Source organism: Alligator mississippiensis, chromosome 5, assembly GCF_030867095.1.
Source record: "Alligator mississippiensis isolate rAllMis1 chromosome 5, rAllMis1, whole genome shotgun sequence".
NCBI lineage: Eukaryota > Metazoa > Chordata > Crocodylia > Alligatoridae > Alligator > Alligator mississippiensis.
In genome coordinates this window covers 175,348,701-175,367,604 of record NC_081828.1, presented here as the reverse complement: position 1 = coordinate 175,367,604, position 18,904 = coordinate 175,348,701, and the positions used below count along the sequence as shown (strand labels likewise).

The window sequence follows — 18,904 nt, the reverse complement described above, 5'->3', positions numbered from 1 at the left end:
ATCTAGCTGGGGTCATCTGAACCCAGCACTCTTTCCTGCCTATGCAGGGGGTTGGACTCGATGATCTATTGAGGTCCCTTCCGACCCTAGCATCTATGAATCTATGAATCTGACAAGTACAGGGTACTGCACTTGGGCAGTAAAAACCAGCAGCATACCTATAGGCTGGGGAACTCCCTTCTCGAAAGCACAGTAGCAGAAAGATCTTGGGAGTCATTATTAATTCCAAAATGAATATGGGCTGCCAGTGTGAAGACGCGGTCACAGTAAGGCTAACCGCATCTTGTCATTCATTTACAGATGCATCACAAGCAGGGCCAAGGAGGTGATCCTCCCCCTCTATGCGACACTGGTCAGGCCACAGTTGGAGTACTGCGTGCAGTTCTGGGCGCCAGGCTTTAGAAGGGATGTGGCCAGCATCAAGAGGGTACAGAGGAGGGCCACTCACAGTACGTTCAGGCTGGACATTAGAAGACACTATTTCACAGTCAGGGTGGCTAGGATCTGGAACCAACTTCCAAGGGAAGTGGTGCTGGCTCCTACTTTGGGGGTCTTTAAGAGGAGGCTGGACAGTTACCTAGCTGGGGTCATATGAGCCCAGTATTCTCTTCTACCCAGGGCAGGGGGTCAGACTTGAAGATCTACTGAGGTCCCTTCCGAACCTACATCTGTGAAGTTTGAATTTTAGATGACCTCCTAGTAATTAGATTCTATACATGGAAACTTACAAATTTATTAAAATTTTCTATGTAAAGAATCTAATTAGTGGAGGGTCATCTTAAATGTGTCGCTCCCAAAGCAGTGGCAAGGTGCAATAAGCCACACCCCCACCACTTGCCTCCCATGACTCTGTGTCTGTCTTCCTTGCCACCTGCCTCCTAGGTCTCTGTCCCTTGTCCCCCCATTCCTGTGCCTGCTCCCCTGCCACCTGCCTTCCCCCCCCTGCTGCTTGCCCACCCTGCCATTTGCCCCTGCCACCCTACCATGTGCCCCCCCATGCTGCTTGCACCTCCTGCCCATTGCCCCCATGCCTGTGCCTGCCCCGCTGCTGCATGTCTCCTCACCCACTTCTTTCCCCCTGCACTTAGCTTCTGGGTAGCTTTGGCAGTTGTGGTAGCTCCAAGCCTGGCTGGGTCAGGGCAGAAGGGCTGAAGCCAGAGCCAGAGCTGACAGTAAGCAGTTGAGTGGAGGGGGTAGGCTGCACAGTCTCCCTGAGTGCCCCCAAGCTGTACATGCAGGTCTCCCCCTCGCACCCACTCACAATGTGCTGTCTCTCCTGAACTATACCCAATGTGTGCCCCCTCCTCTGTTGCCCAAGGCAGGCAGTGGCTCAGCTCCAGCTTCAGGCTTGGGCCTGGGGTCTCAGGCCCAGAGCCAAAGCTGGAGCTGAGCCACCACCTGCCCTGGGCCAGTACTCAAATCTATGATGAAGCCTCCCCCCACCCCTCTATGCTGACTGGGGAAAAAAATCATCATCTTGAATTTGAGTATATACAGTAATTACATAGCTTGAGACCTTGCCCAACAATTAAATTTACTTTTTAATCCAACCATCCGACCTCCATCATTGGAAAATTTCAAAAGCAGATTGGACAGACACTTTGGGATGTTTTAATCAGGCATGATCCTACCCTAGATGACCTCATGAGACCCTTTCCAGCCTTACTTTCCTATGATCCTATGCAAGAGAGTAAAGAAAAAAATGCATTTATTTCTCTCTCTCTCTCTCACCCCTCATTTCCCCGCAAGTTTTTCTGGTGGTAAATACCTTTGAAGAGCATATTCTTTCCAAATGGAGTTCATCCTCCTTTTTTGATAGGGAATTCTCCATATATTATAACAACAGTGTGAAAAATTCTAAGTCAGCATTGGTAACAATTAAAATAATCTCTGATTTTATATTCTTAACAGTGTAAGACAGAAAATAAAGAGGTCAGTGGAAAAAAGGAAAGGAAAGACTATTAATTACAAATGTACTTTCAGACCAATTTCTGAGGGCTTTCCTGTAGCATGTATATTTTTTTGCACCAATGTAGCTGCATGGTTACAAAAGTGTGATTTCCTCCAGAGATGAGTGGCCCTGAGATAACTATTTTTAACACCAATGCAGTTTATCTACACCAGAGCTTTGCACTGGTGCAGCTCCGCTGCTTGGAAAATACCTCAATTCCCAGTGGGCAAAGACAAACCCTGCAGTTAGAGCTCACATCTTCAAACATCCCCAACTTTCTTACCCTAACTTTATTGACATAGCACATATCCTTTGCAGAGCCAGTCTGCTTGTTTACTGTAAAGTAATTCACTTTCTTGGAAAAAAACAAATGAAAGGCTTTTATATTTCATAATAAACCTGGGACTGAATCAGAGCAGAGAGCTGTCCTCTGCATTCATTAGACTGCTTTAGGGGTTAGTGGTCTACCAGCTGGTATGGAATAGCACAGAACCCTGAAATTACATCTTAGCAGGAAAAGAATGAGACATATTTAAAATATTTTGCCTGAAAATGTACTTGGGTAGATGCAAATTAAAAAGCTTCCTAAAAGTCAGGTAAAGTAATACACTTTACAGCAGTAGGAAGGATGAAGTTGGACCCAGATATATTCAATTCACTGCAACTATGCTAGCATAATGGATGCTGAACCTCTGCAGGATTTAACACACTGAATTATGGTGCTAGTAGCTCTTCTTTTGGTCAGTCCACACTGTTTCCTTCCTTACTAGCCAAGTCAAGGCTAATTCAACACCTCTGCCAGGACAAAAAGGGAATATAGGGAGTCAGTCCCCTGCTCAGCTTCTGAATCTGTAGCCCTGACCTGAAAGGATATGTATAGCAGGGCTTCTGTAATGCAGTTTCAAAGTAGGCCTCCCACATTTGGGAATTGTTTGAATGTTTGAAAGCAATAAGGCAAGGATTTTTTGCAGGGTGATATCTTTTATTGGACCACCTGCATTTGAAAGCTTTCAAATGCATTCAAAAGCAATATATTCTTCATCAGATCTGAGGAAACAAGCAAGCACAGCAATTGTTAAGAACAGTGAGTACAGCTGTGAAATTGGATGGAGGAGCAATTACCAGGATAGCAGACGAACAATTAGCAGAAGAAAAGACTGATTACTGGGAGATAAGGACCTATCAAAAGAAGGGAGGGTCATTATCACCTGTCGTACATAGGAAGAATTTCAGGAATCAGTTAGATTATAGTTTGCCATAAATTCAACGCAAGTGTTGAGGCCTTGATTCTTAGTGTCCAGCAAGCTTATGAATTTTTTTGTTCCCAAGCTCATCTTTAAAGGTGTTTGATAGATTTCCAATGAGCATGAGAATTGTGAGCTAAGAAAGGGAGTGGCTGTTCTGCAGAAAATGTGCTCCTACTGCTTGTCCCTGTCTTTTATGTTTTTTCTGTAAGAGCTCATTCTGGTGCATAGTTTCCATTTCCTTTTACCCACATAGTTAGAGCTGTGCAAAACTTTGGTCACTGATTCGATTCGGTGGAGATTCAGCCCGATTTGACGGCCAAATCTCCAAATCGAATCAGGAGACCCTTTAACCTCTCTGAATCGAATCGAAACCATCCAAATCGATTCAGAGAGATCTGATGATTCAGACATAGATGCAGCTTTAAATGCTTTTTCTACATACCTCAAGGTATCAGGCAGCTCGTGAATGCTGAGTTGGTGGGGCAAGTGAAGCATCTCACGGGAGCGCGGGAGGGTCCTCAGCACACTAGGCAACAGACCTGGAAGTGGACCAGAAACAAAGCACTTCTGGTCCACTTGTGGGTCTGCCATGGAGCATGCGGGGGACACCCCGCTCTTTGCCCCCTGGCTTGGTGACTAGTGCCTCCTGGGTCTGGGGGGGCACCCAGGGTCCCCCCATGGCCAATCGCCCAGCCGGGGGGGCGTGGGGGGGGGGTCTGCTGCCGAGCATACAGGCCCCCCCCCAATGCTCCTGTGGGATGCTCCACCCACCCCACCATTGCAGCGTTCACGAGCCATGCCTGGTACCTCGAAGTATGTAGAAAAAACATTTAAAGCTGTGTCTATGGCCAAATCACTGATTCTCTGAATCAGCATCGAATCTTCAGATTCAGATTCGGCTGAATTGAATCAGCACAGAGATCCAAATCAAGAACTTGAATCAGTGTCCCCGATTTGGGCCAAATCCAAATCCTAATTGAATACGGCCCATTTCGCACACCCCTAATAATTACCATGAGGCCATTTGATGCCTTATTGGCGCAGATGTATCACATTTTGGGAAAGGTATGTATAGGATCCAGGGGTTCTGATGGGTTCATTGTAGGGGGTACTGATTGTTGCAGCAATGAAAATGTGTTGACAGGTTAAGCATCTATTGTTAAGGCAAGGCTATTTGATGTCCGCTGAGTAGTGGGCAGTTTGCTTCTGATGATGAACTGGGCAAGGTTAGGGGTTGTTTGAAAGCCACAAGTGGAGGCGCTGGGATTATTTCTCTCAAGGTTTGATCTCTCTTGAGTACAGGCTGCAGTTATTTGATGACTCTTTTAATCAGTTCCAGTGTGGGGTGGCAGGTGACCACTAGGGGTGTGTGGTCACAGAGGGGTTTCTTTTTGTATTGTAGTACGTTACAATACTACTACATCTGGGAATTTATTCCCCCTCCAATTTCACAGCTCTACCCACTGTTCTTAATAATCGTTGTGCTTGCTTCCCACCTCAGACCAGCTGAAGAATGTCTTGGAAACATAAGTTTGTCTAACTTTATCCCAACTGTGCAAGTTGGCCCAATAAAAGATATCACTCAAAAACATCCTTCCCTTGCATAATTCCTGGCCATTACAGCTAAATCACTCTATCGTATCTGAAAGCAATAAGTAAAATTACCTTTCAAAGTTAAGAAAGAAAATCAGAAAAGTAATCTGTTGCTTTGGGCTGTTAAGATTCACTGGGGATCTATCTTAATGCTGAAGGTGAAGGAAATTTCTTAAAGAAGGAAACTAACAGATACATCTCCAATAGACATTAGATTATCTTCCCATTTGGTACTAAGATTTCTGTCATTTAATTCTGGGAAATGCAAAGTAATTACTATATATGATACAATTCAAAGATCTGTTCTGAGTAAAACTAAGTCAAGACTGTCATTTATAATTTGATTCCACTTTCAATCCCAGAAAACCTTGGACCAAAACAAAAAGAGGGAAGGAGGAGAGGGAGAGAGAAAAAGAGAGAGAGAGAGTTTCCTTAAAATAAGCAAACCAGTTCAATCATACTGCATTCCTAGATAACCTCAGCCTTCCAGCAAAATTCTTGCATTCAATAGCACATATTTTGATTCTGTGGATATTCATCTCTGACTTACTTTCCTTTGGAAGGTCAGCTGGGTGGAATAGAGAAAATGCTATAACTAAAAACCCTGAGATCTGGGTTTCTATCATAGACAATATCCCTCTGAAAACTAGTAAGGCTGAGAGCAACACCCAAGGCAGTGATGCTTTCATTCATCAGAAGTAGGAAGCATTACGTTGTTCAACAAAATGCTATTAGGTGGGTAACTGACTGAGAATAACAAGTATGTTTGCCTGCCTGAGCTACAGGACAGAAAAATTAATCCTTTATAAGCATACTGATTCACTGAGGAAATCTTACGTTCCACAGTCCAGATTTGAGACTTTATTCACCGACATACTTATGCGTATGCCTAAAGTAAGCATCGGGGTAATGCTATTGAGTTGAATAGGACTACTAATGTATTTAAAGTTAGACACAAGCTTCAAATAATTTGCCGTATTAGAACCCAATCATTTATATGTTTTTAACAGGACACAATCCGATTCCCTTTAAAGTAAATGGAAAGATACCCTTCAATTTCTATGGCAGTTACATCAGGCTCTTAGTTCTCTGGAAAGACTCGAGCTTGTGAGATGCTTCCACAGGGTTAGTACACAAAGGTACATATATGTAGATGTCAGAGGCAGAGTACCAAGAGGAAGTTCCAAAAGACGAACCACAAGGGAATGAAACTCTCCTTTGTCCTAATTGGGCACCTTCACGTGCTCTGAGAGCCGCTCTAATTAAATTGCCCACAGCGTCATGTGTACACAGTGTCTTGTGCTTCAAAATGGAGGTGGGGGGCTCTAACTGCCCCCACTGAAGTGCAGGGATGCTGAATACATGTCATGCAGAGGCTGCTGGAGCATGCTAATTAGCACACTCCAACAGGTTCAATTAATCAAGTCTGCTCTGATGCATGCTGTTCAGCACAGGTCGGAGCAAACGTCTGACACATGTATAGGTGCACATTATGCCTAGTCTCCAAATCCATGCATCAAGCCTAGATGAACATTTACACACATTAAGTTATATCCACATTGTGTCCAGTTTGGGGCAAGGTACTTCAGGAAAGATGTGAGATAAAACAACTGAAGACAATCCAGAGGAGAGCAACTAAAATGATCAGAGGATGAGAAAACATGACCTATGAAAAATGGATAGAATAATAGGGTTTGTTTAATTTAGAGAAGGCAGAAGGGGGACACGATCACAGTCTTGAAATTTACAAAGGATCGGTGCTGTGAAAATTAAAAAATTGTTCTCCACATCTACTAGGAATAAAGCAAAAAATAATGGATTTAAATGGGTGAGGGGCCCAGGGCAAATCAGCCCATGCGAGGTCCCGCTCCCACTCCGATCCCACCCGCTTTGGACCCGGAGAACCTGCTGCAGCCATTGGCAGCATCAGCAGCGGGGGAGAGGGGGGGTAGCGAGCAGCTGGATTTGAAGCAAGCAGCGGCGGCGCAGAGTCACCGTGGCTGCTCCACCTGGCTCCGCGGGGCCCCCCCAACATGCGGGGCTGAGGCAGTCGCCCCGATTTGCGCCCCCCTAGGGACGGCCCTGGATACAACCTTAGGAAAAACTTATTAACTGTAAGCACTGAAATAAGATAACCTTGTGAGGCTGTGAAATCTCTGTCACTAGAGGTTTTTAAGACAGATTAGATCAGGGTGTTCAACCCCCAGCCTGCAAGCCTTGCCAAGCCCATGGAGCCATGTGATCCAGCCCGTGGTACTCCCCACAGGTCCAGAAATTTGACTGGGGGGAGGGGAGGGTATTGGTAATTAACACATTAACAAATAACACATTTCAAAGCCCCCTGCGGCTGGATCGGCCCCAGCCAGCCCGGCCCCATGCAGAGGGATTAGGTCTCAGCCCCACATGACTACCTCAGGCCCCAGGCAGACTTGTTGCGTGGTGGGTTCTGGTACAGTGTGGGCCAGCCCACATGATGGATTAGACCCACAGACCAATCTAGTCCATGGACCAACCTGGCATTGTACTTCCAGCCTGAGGGGAAAAAAGGATGGGCAAAACTGAATTAGACAAACATATGTCAGTAATGGTATATAGATGTAGCTCATCCTACCTTGGGACAGGAGTATGGACTGGATGACCTCTCAAGGTCAAAACCTTCCTTATTTTCTACAGTGTTCTCATTATTTACTAACAGGTGTTTACTCTTTTTATTTTTAACATTTTACAATGCAACATGGGGTAGAAGAAAACACGAAAGTACTCATTCCTCGTTGAAATAGAATTCTTTACTTTTATTTTGTTCTTGTTTTTGTTGCTGTAACTAATTTATATATTTATTTTTACAAAGTAAGTCCAACTTTATGCTCCCTTGCTACTATACCAAAAAAATAAAACCAAGTTCCTGCATGATGTGACATATAAACCATGTGTGCTGAAGTGACTGCCCAGAAAGTCTTTATTCTGAGCAGAATGCTAGCATAATCTAAAAATATTCACTGAAATAAGAACTGGATTTTTAAAAATTCTCAATATCTTTAGCTGATGCTTATTTAAATGATTTAGTCCATTAAAACAGAAGTTGACATTTTTTTACTTCTAACTTGCAGCAGTTCTAAAATCAAGATTTGTTTTTCAGGAAATAAAGCAAAATAAAATAAATTTGTTTGCATTTCACAGGGAAAAACACTCAGCAGGACTGTCACGTAATTTAAACCACACGTTTTTAAAGCAGCTACCATGAGTTCATTCCAAACACTAGAATGTTGCCAGTTTCCTTGATTTTTTTGGAGTTAAGTCATGACTTAAAACTTTGACATCAAAAGCAGTGTCTAGTATCTGTAATCAGAATGGCAGACGCTCATCTCATTTGGTTTTCAGATGCACAATTCATATACATCCTTTTTTTAGGCATTCTGATGTTAACAAAGAATGGCTCATTAATAGATAACTGCCCCCCCCTTTTAGAGAATATAGTGCCAAAATTTTCATTTGTGAATGTGCATAATCACATGCCTGTTTGCGTAGATCAAGTTTTGCTTTTGCTGGGATTCAGTGTCCATTTTGCTGAACCACAGGCAAATGTAACAGCTCATTGACTTATCTTTTTAACTCTAAACTTACATAGGCACATCAAACCTTCTCCCTACGTTCTCTTGCCACAACTGTTATCACAAAGTCTATTCAAAATTCTCCCAAGGGCCAAGACAAACACTTGCAAGACAATCTAACTTTATAAGAAACTGAAAGCCTGCTCTGTTCTTTGCTGTCCAATAAAAAACTGGTTCTTTCTATTGCTGTTATTTCAGACCTGTATCAGTTCTCAATTTGACCACAGTTGGGACTAGTGTTCTCTCCCTAAACATGTGTCATATTAGCTTGAACCTTTTATGCATTTGCTGGAGAAGGTATCATGAGGGTTTGTTTTTTTAAATGACAGCAATATGCCCACAGGACTGACCTGCCAGAGGAATTCTTTAGCATTGTGGAAGTAACTAGGTATCACAGAGAAAATGCTTTGAAGTTACTCATTTACGGCACCCAATGAACTAGAGCTGGATCAGTTCTTTTTACTGGATTACTTTCATGGCAAGCTCTTTCTGCCCCATCTGAAGAGTTCTTTTGTGAGCAAAGAATGAGGATGTATCTTGGGAATGATTTGATACCACAAAAGATGATTCTTGTAGCTTATCTTGCTGCAAACTCCTCTGTTGAAGGAAATGATGCAGAGCTCTCATATCACCTGATCAGGATGATAGCACATACAATGTACTTTTATTGTCTGACTGTGCGCCATGACTTTTTTTTTATATAGGGCTTAAATCCAAAATTTATAAATTGACATACTAATTGACAGAAGTTTTCCACTGACATAAAAGAGGCTGTAATCTAGAATATATTCCACTGGGACAGGGTAGGTCTCCCAAAGATAAAGGGAATGCCTATACTAGGAAAAAGAATGCCTTTTAAAATGCGTCAGTTAAAATATATTATTACATAACATACTTTTAATAATTGTAGACAAATACCATAATGTTTAAAACCACATAATGGTGATGTTGTAGAGTAGGCTTCTCTTGAGTTTAGTACATAACTAGCCATGGTTATTTCAAAGCTGCTAAACTAAGATATCAGGTACTAACCAGTGCTTCAAATTATATTAGTGAAGTCAATCTTCTTTCCTTAAACCTGCCCTATACTTAAACAATATATCAAGGTTATTATTTTGAATATGAGTGTAATTTAAAAAAAAACATTATATCAGTACCTTCTCTATAGATGGACACCATTACAGCAGCCTTATGTTGATATAAAATTACTCTTCTTTGCTCTTGAGCTTAAGCTGTACTATTATGAACAGTTTTAAATTATTGGTACAATTGCACCCATACTAACAGTACTGTTAGTTACAACTAACTAATTGTAAATATATTGGTAGAACTAAAGCACTACAGTATGGGGGAGGGAGGGGGAGGAAGATGAGCACCTACTCCAAATCAGCAACTTTGAACCCTTTTAAATGCAAGGTACCCTCATTAAACTCCAGGCACCCCTCAGAAAATGCCAGCTCTTAGCTTTCACTCAATTTTTGACTAAGGAAAATACAATAGAGTGATTCTTCCGTTTGCAAAGAATTCAGAGAGCTCACAGCAGGTCAGAATATTTTAACTACTATGGACACCTATTTGAAATCTCTTGGTTTGTCTTGTGAATCATGTGTACATGACTGCACACATCACAGTGCTTAAATTAAGCAGCATCCCACATCATCCTTAAAAGGATCTTATGGCAACTGGTTGAGAGCCACTGATCTATCTAGATCCTTTGTATATGGTGGGTGCATCTACACATACACTTTATTGTGGAGTAGACTAGTTCCACAGTAAAACATCACCATCTACACATGCACCAGTAACAGGGCACAGTAAATTAATTAACTCTGCCATAAGATAGTACTGTCAGGGATAGTGTTACCTTACAACAGAGTCATTTACTGAGCTGCAACACACAAGTGGACGGTGATCAGGAGAGCAGCACTTTGAGCTGGGGCAGAGCATCCCCAGGCTGGCAGCAGGCTCGGGGTGGGGGGAAATCAGTCACGCAGCTCCACAGTTTGAGCACTCTTGTGCCCAACACCACCACCCAGAGACTAGTGCTGACCTCCCCGAGCCCACTACCAGCCTAGGGCTGCTCCACCCCAGCTCAAAGTGCTGCTGCCCTGGATGCATGTGAAGATGCTGCACCCGGGGCAATGTACTCTGGAGCAAACTGCTCCAGAGTTTATCATGTCACATTAATTGCATGTGTAGATGCAGCCAAAAAGAGCTTCACAGTGCTTAAAGACATGTTACAACAAGTTAGCTGACAGGTTTTGAAACAACTAATTTTCCTAGGTTAGATGAACTGAGATATTTTATGACACTTCTTTCTTTCTTTTTCAGCCAACAGTGCTGGCACTGTGCTAAATGTAGACAGGTTTCGATCCATTTTTACTTAGTGAGTTCTGCTCTTTGGTTTTCTGACTCCATGTTTCCAGTCCTCTTGCAGAATTTCTTATCACAGAAGGTGGCTTGCTTAGGATTACATTTTCCTTTTTTTAATTAGTTCTTTTCTTCTTTTACATAGGAGTATTTAAAAAAAATAGCAGTAGGTTCAGAACTCCTGACAATCAGTTTAGTGGAGTTTCCATTTATGGCCCAATGGAAACTGATAGTGGGGATATTCATGTTTCTGATTAATAACTGGGTACATTAAAAGTGACAGTAATTCAAAAAGAATCTATCCCATCTTTCTGCAGAACTCAGACTTCACTATCATCTTCACTGATTCCCATTCAGATCAATGCACAGATTCTTCCAAAGTCCTTAAATCCTGCTCTAGGAAGCATTCTGCGCAGAATTAAAAAAAAACTAGCAAAGCTTGGCAGTCAACAGATTTAAATGGTGAGCCTATGTCCCTGTACAGCCATTTCCATCTAATTTTCCATCAGTTAACAACTGATTGGCATAAGAATAAGTATCATATTTATACAGACGGAAAAATGCAGAGCTTAACGGTGGGATTTTCAAAACTACCAATGAGATACAGGAGCTGGCCCCAAGCTATACATAGAAGAAATCAGTATCACAACTGAAATTAAAGCTCAGGAACTTCTGGCTCACTGTCCTGTTTTCAGGCAACTAGTTCATGTAACCATAACAAGTTCAGAAGCTACAGTCCAACTTGGAAAACTACTTTTTTCACAGACATATGTGATCTAAAATGAAGAGAGGGTTTTAAAAGCCTAGTTATAGCTCTCAGGATCCATACCAATACTAATATGGAAGTTATATTTTTGTACAGAAAATTATAAAATCATTCTGAAACTTACCACAGAAGTAAGAGCCATCTGAAAACTGTAGATTCGTGCAAGGCCAAAGTCAGCTAATTTTATCTGTCCACTACTGGTTACAAGGATGTTTTGTGGTTTCAGATCCCGATGCACCACTCGGTGTGAATGCAGAAAATCCAGCCCTCGTAACAGCTGAAGCATCATATCCTAAATAGATCAATACACACTTATAAAGACAAGGTGACAAACAAGCAAACATCACTTCCTTCACATGACTCAAAAGACTATGACAGAATATTGCTACAGCCAAATGGCTTGAACAGGTATGCATATCAAGCTTATTTTTTGCTTTTAGTTGAATTATTTAATCAACAGAAGCATAAAGACTGATCAACACATATTTAAAAATATATAGATCAAAATTCTGCTGTTTCGCAAAACAAACTTCAAGAGCAGATTGCCTAAGTCAGAAGATTGCATAGCAGCTGTTCTGAGCTTCAGTTCAATCTACTCAGCACTTAACTGAAGAGGGATATTGTTTTCATAAATATACTAGCCAACTGCCAAGAATGACGGGGGTGGGGGTAGGGATAAAGGCCTGCATCTGGACTCCCATCCCCCCAACTACCTTTGGGCCTGGGCCTGGGCCCCCCCCTGCCATTGCGGGGCCAGGCATGCCACCCCCTCCCCCTCCCCCTCCCCACTGCTGTTGCAGGGCCAGCCTGGTGCCCTTCTCCCCTTGCCATTTTGAGGCTGGGCCAGGCCCGGCGTGCCCCCTCCCCGTTGCCATTCTGGGGCCAGGCATGCCCCTCACTTCCCGCTGCCATTTTGAGGCCAAGCCAGGGCAGGCCCAGTCGCCCCCCCACCGCAGTTTGGGGACCAGGCCCGCTTCCCCCCCATCCACCCGGCCCACATCCATCTGCCTCCCCTCCCCATGAATGACGGGGGCAGGGGAGAGGGGCACAGATGGAGCACTGCCACCCAGCACCCTGTTCTGCTGCCGCACCCAGGGAGCAGGGGGTGGGGGGGAAGGCCAGCACTGCTGGCCTCGTCCCCCAATCTGTCCACTCAATCGCTGCTGCCTCCCAGGAGTAAAGGGGACAAGGCCAGCTGTCACGTTACGGTAGCATCTGGCTGCAGCGAGCCAGTGGGCCCCGGTCCGTTCTCCTCCTCCCTTGCACCACAAACATACATGTTATACTAGCATCTGTCACTTTAGACTGAGAACTCCTATCACCATAAAATAATATGTATTATAGAGGTTGTGGTGGTGGTTGCTAGTGTTAAAGTTGCATATTTATTTTCACTTTAAACTCCTGTTTTCAAAGGATCACACGCACTTATTTATGCATTGTGAAGTGATGGTGAATCTGCAACACCTTAAGTAACTGGTTCCAATACTGAAATAAGCACTTTATTTCTAGCCTGAATCCAGCCATCATTAGATTCTAGCTAGTCTTTGCTGGATTAAAGCATCTGCTAGTATCAGAAATGTTCCATTACAAAGATACTTCAAAATTGTGATCAAGTCACAATATTATTTTTCTCTTTGTTAAAATAAATGTTATGTTTTTTTTTAATCTAGGCAGATAGTTTCAAAGAATTTTGTAGCCCTTGTCAGAACCCTTTCTAATTTATTAGCATCTTTTTGAGGTATGGAATGAGAACTGAGCATGGTATTCCAGCAATAGTCATGATAATTCTGAATTCTGTAAATACAACTCCCTACTCGTACCTGATCTTTCACTACTTAAACATTCAAAATTTACATTAATTTTCTTACGCATAATATTGCACAGGATGCTCATCTTCAATTATTCTCCAGGATCCACAAGTTCCTCTCAGAGTAACTGACTTGTAAAATACAGTCCCCCATCCTGCAACTGTATTCTAGAGGTCTGACCTTGCATCTGAATGTATTAAATCTGGTGTCCAAGTGCATGCAGATTACCATGCATCTATACTGACCAGTAAAAATTACCTGTCATTTACAATCACCACGAGACTAAAATTCTCCATTATATACAGACTACTTAAATTTGCAGCCTCTGTACTGCACATAAGCATGGCTGCATTGCAAATGAACAACTAAATTAGCTTTCTAGTTGAGGTCCTGTCCCCTCAACTGAACCAGGTATAGCTGTACTACTAGAATGATTCAAAAGAGAAAGAATATAAGATATGGCTTCTAAGTCATTAGAGTATTCACTTAAAGAGAAAAGAATTTACATATTAAAGGTCTAGGGGCTATACCATGGTAAGGGGTGGCCATGGTAAGGGGTGGCACAGAGTTGTGCAACCTCAAGAAAATGACCACAGACCAGGACACCTCACAAAGTAAGCATGCCTGCAGAAGCACTGTACAGGTACTCACTGCTTACCCAGACTTCCTGACATCCCTGGCTGGTATGTAGAGATGTGAAGCTAGGCTCGTATTTCTGTTGATCTAGGGCATGTGATTTTATTTCTAATGCATCTCATTTTAGTTATTAAATTATATCATCCTCTGCCTATGAATTCTTAACACCAGTGGATGTGTTTCTGAATCCAGCAGGTATGGCTGGCCTTATCAAAGATGATGGATAGAATAGAGAGACCTTCTCATTTGCAGAGACCCTGAATCACTGCTAATGCACAGAATCTCGACACGTTTTCTATTTCTTCCTCCTTATCTATTTTGTGGCTTACATGCTAAAATATACAAAAATACAACAATCTTTGTGAATCTACCAATTCTTCTCCTGTTTCTACCTGGAGAATTCTCTGTACTGGAATCCTGTAACCTACATCCTACAGAGATTAGTTTATTTCTTTTCTACTGCAGAAATGGAATCTTCCTACTTTGGACAGCAGGTGTTGCAATATTTGAGCTGAAAGCTTCCTCTAGGAGTGTTTGCATGAGAGATGACCACAAGTGTAAACAAAGAAGATGAGTTTTAGAAAGTGGTATGTAATGAGTCATTAGGACTGGAGTTTGGCAAATGGGATGATTTTGCCTCTCACTGAAGCCAATGGCAAAAATCCTAATTATTTCAGCAACAGCAGGATTAGGCCCCAAATGTTTTAAAGGATAACACAGGAGCTTCAGATAAAAAACTGCTTTCATTTAAAATACTGATTATCAAATATTTTGGAAAGACGCTTTAAAGGGGCTTCATATTCTCCAAGACATATTTGAAACAGATTAATTAGAGCACTTCTAAGGTAACACTTTTAAACAAACAGTCAACGTTAATTAACACCAAAAAAAATCCTAAGGAATTACATATTACTGATACATGAAAAACAAGAGACTCAGTAAGTGGCCCTCTGCCCAAAATAATTGCCCGCCCCTACATTAGACACTATATGTTAAATGTTGCTATATTCCCCAATTCAAAGTCTTAATTCAGTAAGACTGTGTTGCATCAGTAAGCGTAGCAAAATTAAGTAAAAAATTTGCTGTGATATTCCAATCTATTCATCTAGCAGAATTCAAGAGTACATGAATTTCATTATGGATTAAGACATATTTAGCATCGACTAACAGACCAAGTCTGTCTGACCCATTAGTTTAGTGGTGTTCAACTTCCAGCCCCTGGGCCATATCTGGTTCACAGGACATGTGGGGCTTCCTATGGGTCTATAAATTTGGTGGTGGGGGTGCAGTACCAGAATTCAATTGCCAAAGCTTCCAGAATCACAGCAATTAATGCTCCCCTTCCACCAAATTTCCAGATCTATTGGAAGCCCTATGGGCTGGATGAAAAGCCCCACATGCCAGATTATGCTGGCATATGGGGTTCACTCTGTGGCTGGATCTGGTGCCCAGAGTTGGACCAGCATGCAGGGCTGGGGACCAGTACCTGGGGTCACTCCAGACCTGGATCCAGCACTGAATTGCACCCATAGACTGACCCTACTTGTGTGATCCAGCCCAAGGACTGGCCTCATGCCATAGGGCTGGAAGATTAAGCACCACTAGTTTAGTCTAATGTATCAATAGTCTCATGCAACATATTTTTTTTGCAAAATGAAATACACTTAACAGTAGCAGTAAGAGAAATTAAATGTTTGTTAGCAGCTTGTTGGTACATAGACTGGTAAAATACTAAACTGAAGAAAGGATCAATTTAATATTTTCAATGTTGAATGCTATATATCCAAAGGATAAATGATTTAATAACTATTCATTGAAATGTATGTATTATTTTCAAAACAAAATAAAAGCACTTAAGTAGTTCTCTCTGAACTTTAAAAAATAAGGGTATTAATTTTTCCATAAATATTTTCTTGAACTTGAATTAGGGTAGTGCATACTATTTTGCATGGTTTTTCATAAGCTACTAATACATACATAAATTTTGATTTATTTATTTTCAGCTGCTGTTAACTTAAAAAGTTATGGCTTGAAAAAACCTACTTTGGATTATGAAAGTGCAGGAATTTAGGATGCTTTAACAGCTACAAGAAATGCCCTTGCGTGTGCATTTATAAGAGCATCTATGAGCAACACTATACTCTAGGGATCTGGTGGCATCCCATACATTTTTGGCCCTAACCCTACGAGAATTTACACATATAATCCACTTTATGCACTGTTAAGCATCCCATTGAAGTCAATATTCTCAGGAATATCTCTGAAAATCACAAAGTCCCAAATTGAATTACATTTATTTTTTAAAATAGCTGTAGCTCGCTGTGCAATGGTATAACAGTTAAACTATCTTAAGGACTAGAGTCTTTCAAAAACTGTTATTTGCAGGGATCCTGGTTTTCCCTGATAAAAAAAATGACAAATTCTCTGACAGAAACCCCAAAATCTGTGATTAAAAAGAAAACTCCCCCACAACAGCCTTCCCCTCACTCCCTTCCTATAGCTCCCTGGCCCTGCTCATTCCGCACCACAATTCACCTAGCCCTGCTCCCGCCTCTCACTCCCCCCAACCCTACTGGTGCCCCTCACCCCCCACTCACAGCTCCTGCTCCTACAGCCCTGCCAGAGGGGTTTCCCAGCTGCCAAGGTACAGGGCCAGGGACCCAGGTCTGTAGCCCCCTGCCAGGAGGTGGTGGCTGCTGCAGTGGAGTGAAGCCCAGCTCCCCCCCCCACCACTGCCTCCCCACTGCGGGGGCTTGGGTGGGGGGAGGTTTCTCCCTGCTGTGGTGTGTACTCCTGAGAGCACCAGTGCACCCCCTGACTGGCCACGCTCGCTGCTTAGGCGATGGGCAGGGGGCGCAGGCAGGAGTGTACACCTGCTGCAAGCGCCGGCCGATCACTGCAGCCCCTCCCAGAAGCTTAACCCTAACCGCCCCCTGGGCAGCAAGATCTGCTGCGGGGGGACACCCCCTCCAGTTGGCAGGATCGGCTGCAGGGGACCCCTGCTCACAGGGGGGGCACATGCCCCCCTAACTAAGGCGGCACCAGTCGCCCATGCCATGCCCCCTACATCTGTGTGCAGGGCAGGGTGGGTGGGGGGGGGCGGGCTCCTACCCTGCTGCCCTCCCCCAGCACCTCCACAACTTGGCATGTGCAACCTGCAGTTGCAAAGAACAGCAGAGCTGAGCAAGAAGCTGCCTGCCACCATGAGCTCCGCATTGCCATCATGAGGTGTCCCTTGCCTGCGCAGTAGCAGCAGGGGTGGCAGCACAGGGCTGCATGCAGGGGATGTGGACAGCATGTAACTTGCAGTGGCAAGCAGCTTCCTGAATGGCTCTACTGTTCCCTGCAGCACTGGGTCGCACACACTGGGCTACAGAGGCCCTGGAGGAGGGCAGCAGGGCAGGGAGTACAAGCCTGAAGCAGGCAGTACACAGCCCCCACCCTGTGCACAGATTCACCCTGCTCCACTGGGAGCGCACGCAGAAGCAGGGCGCTGCCCCCACCCCAGATGAGCTTCCCGTGGCTGTCCTACTTCTTGACAGGGCTCTAGGGCATTGTGGCCCTGTGCCCCGTGCCCCAGGCACTGCCTGGCTGGGTAGCAGCCCCAGCTCCAGCCTTGCTCAACTCTCTCCCTATGGCTTGTGGGAGCTGCTCTCCAGACTGCCTGGCGGCCATGTGCATATACATGTACATGGTACCCCTTGCCTGACCAACCTCCTCCCACTCCCTCCCAGCTCCCTGCAGGCTGGAACTCTGCCAGCCTGCAGAAGGCTTGTCACAAAACTGCAAAATCCATGGGTTTCTCCAGTAAAATAAGAAATCTGCATTTGCTTCTGGTAAAAGGTAAAATTTGTGGTTTACTCAATTTTTCTGTGGGAAATGAAAAACCCAGATCCCTGATTATTAGGAGTGGTAAATCCTACACCCAGTGCTGTTGAATACAGAACAGTGGGTAGGCACCTGATAGGACATGCAAATCCCAGAACGATGCATACAGATGTTGGTACAAAAGGAATATTAAGGTGTCAGTTTCATAAAAAAAATCATGACTACATACATTAGTCAGTCTTAGTGTGAATAAGAATCAGATCTATATTTCTCTATATCTGGAATGTTTAATCATTTTATGCATTTTCTTACATGTATCTGTTTAGGTATAGCAACCTTTCACTGAGGATATTAAAAATCTCTCCAAAACTTCATTTCTTTCGTGCCCAAAATTAGAGACTAGATAGAGAATCTATTGAAAAATTTAATCCAACCGATGCTGAATTCTAAAAAAAAAAAAAAATGCTGTAATACTACTGAAAACATTCAAAACAAATATTTTACTAATTCTACTAACTTAGAAGTGATATTCTATATGTGAAAATACACACTATTGTGCAAGTTTACCTTTTTTTTTTACTGTAAGTTCAATTGTAACATTGTAGCATAAAGCAGCTGAATTGAAGGGAAGCAGGTTTTTTCCTTTTAGTGTCATGCCCTTCTTTATGTGCTATATTCACATCTACAGCAGAGATGTATGTTTTCTAATGACTCACTCTCTCACCTATGTAAGAAGAGCAAGTGTATTCTCTGGTTGTGTTGAAAGATGATCAACCCTCTTTTGCTGAGGTTCTACAAGGATTTTATAAAAAATGGGAGTTCTGATGGCACAGACTATGAAAAAAGTGTCAGCTCGGCATTTTCCCTGGGTGCCCCTGGTTACATATCCCATTCCCCAGATATAAGCATAGGTTGGCTGTAGACACCCCACAAATCAAGGAGATATTTTTACAATCCTAAAATACATTTATATCAGAAATGTGAACTGAACACACATATGTTATTTAATTTACACACATGTAAAAGCACATGCATTTTATTTTATATTATTTATATCAAAACTGTTTTAAATGGCTACAAGCTTTTCCATCAAAATT

At 43.0% G+C, this 18,904-nt stretch overlaps 1 protein-coding gene across 2 annotated transcripts in view; it reads right to left on the bottom strand.

Moving 5' to 3' along the window:
• CDK6 (cyclin dependent kinase 6) overlaps positions 1-18,904 on the bottom strand; it is a 212,324-nt gene that overhangs the window by 115,876 nt on the left and 77,544 nt on the right. For both annotated transcript variants that reach the window (XM_059729002.1, XM_006270135.4), the window contains exon 4: positions 11,660-11,827. In XM_059729002.1, the coding sequence (XP_059584985.1) occupies positions 11,660-11,827 (168 nt within the window). The remainder of the gene's footprint in view (positions 1-11,659; positions 11,828-18,904) is intronic.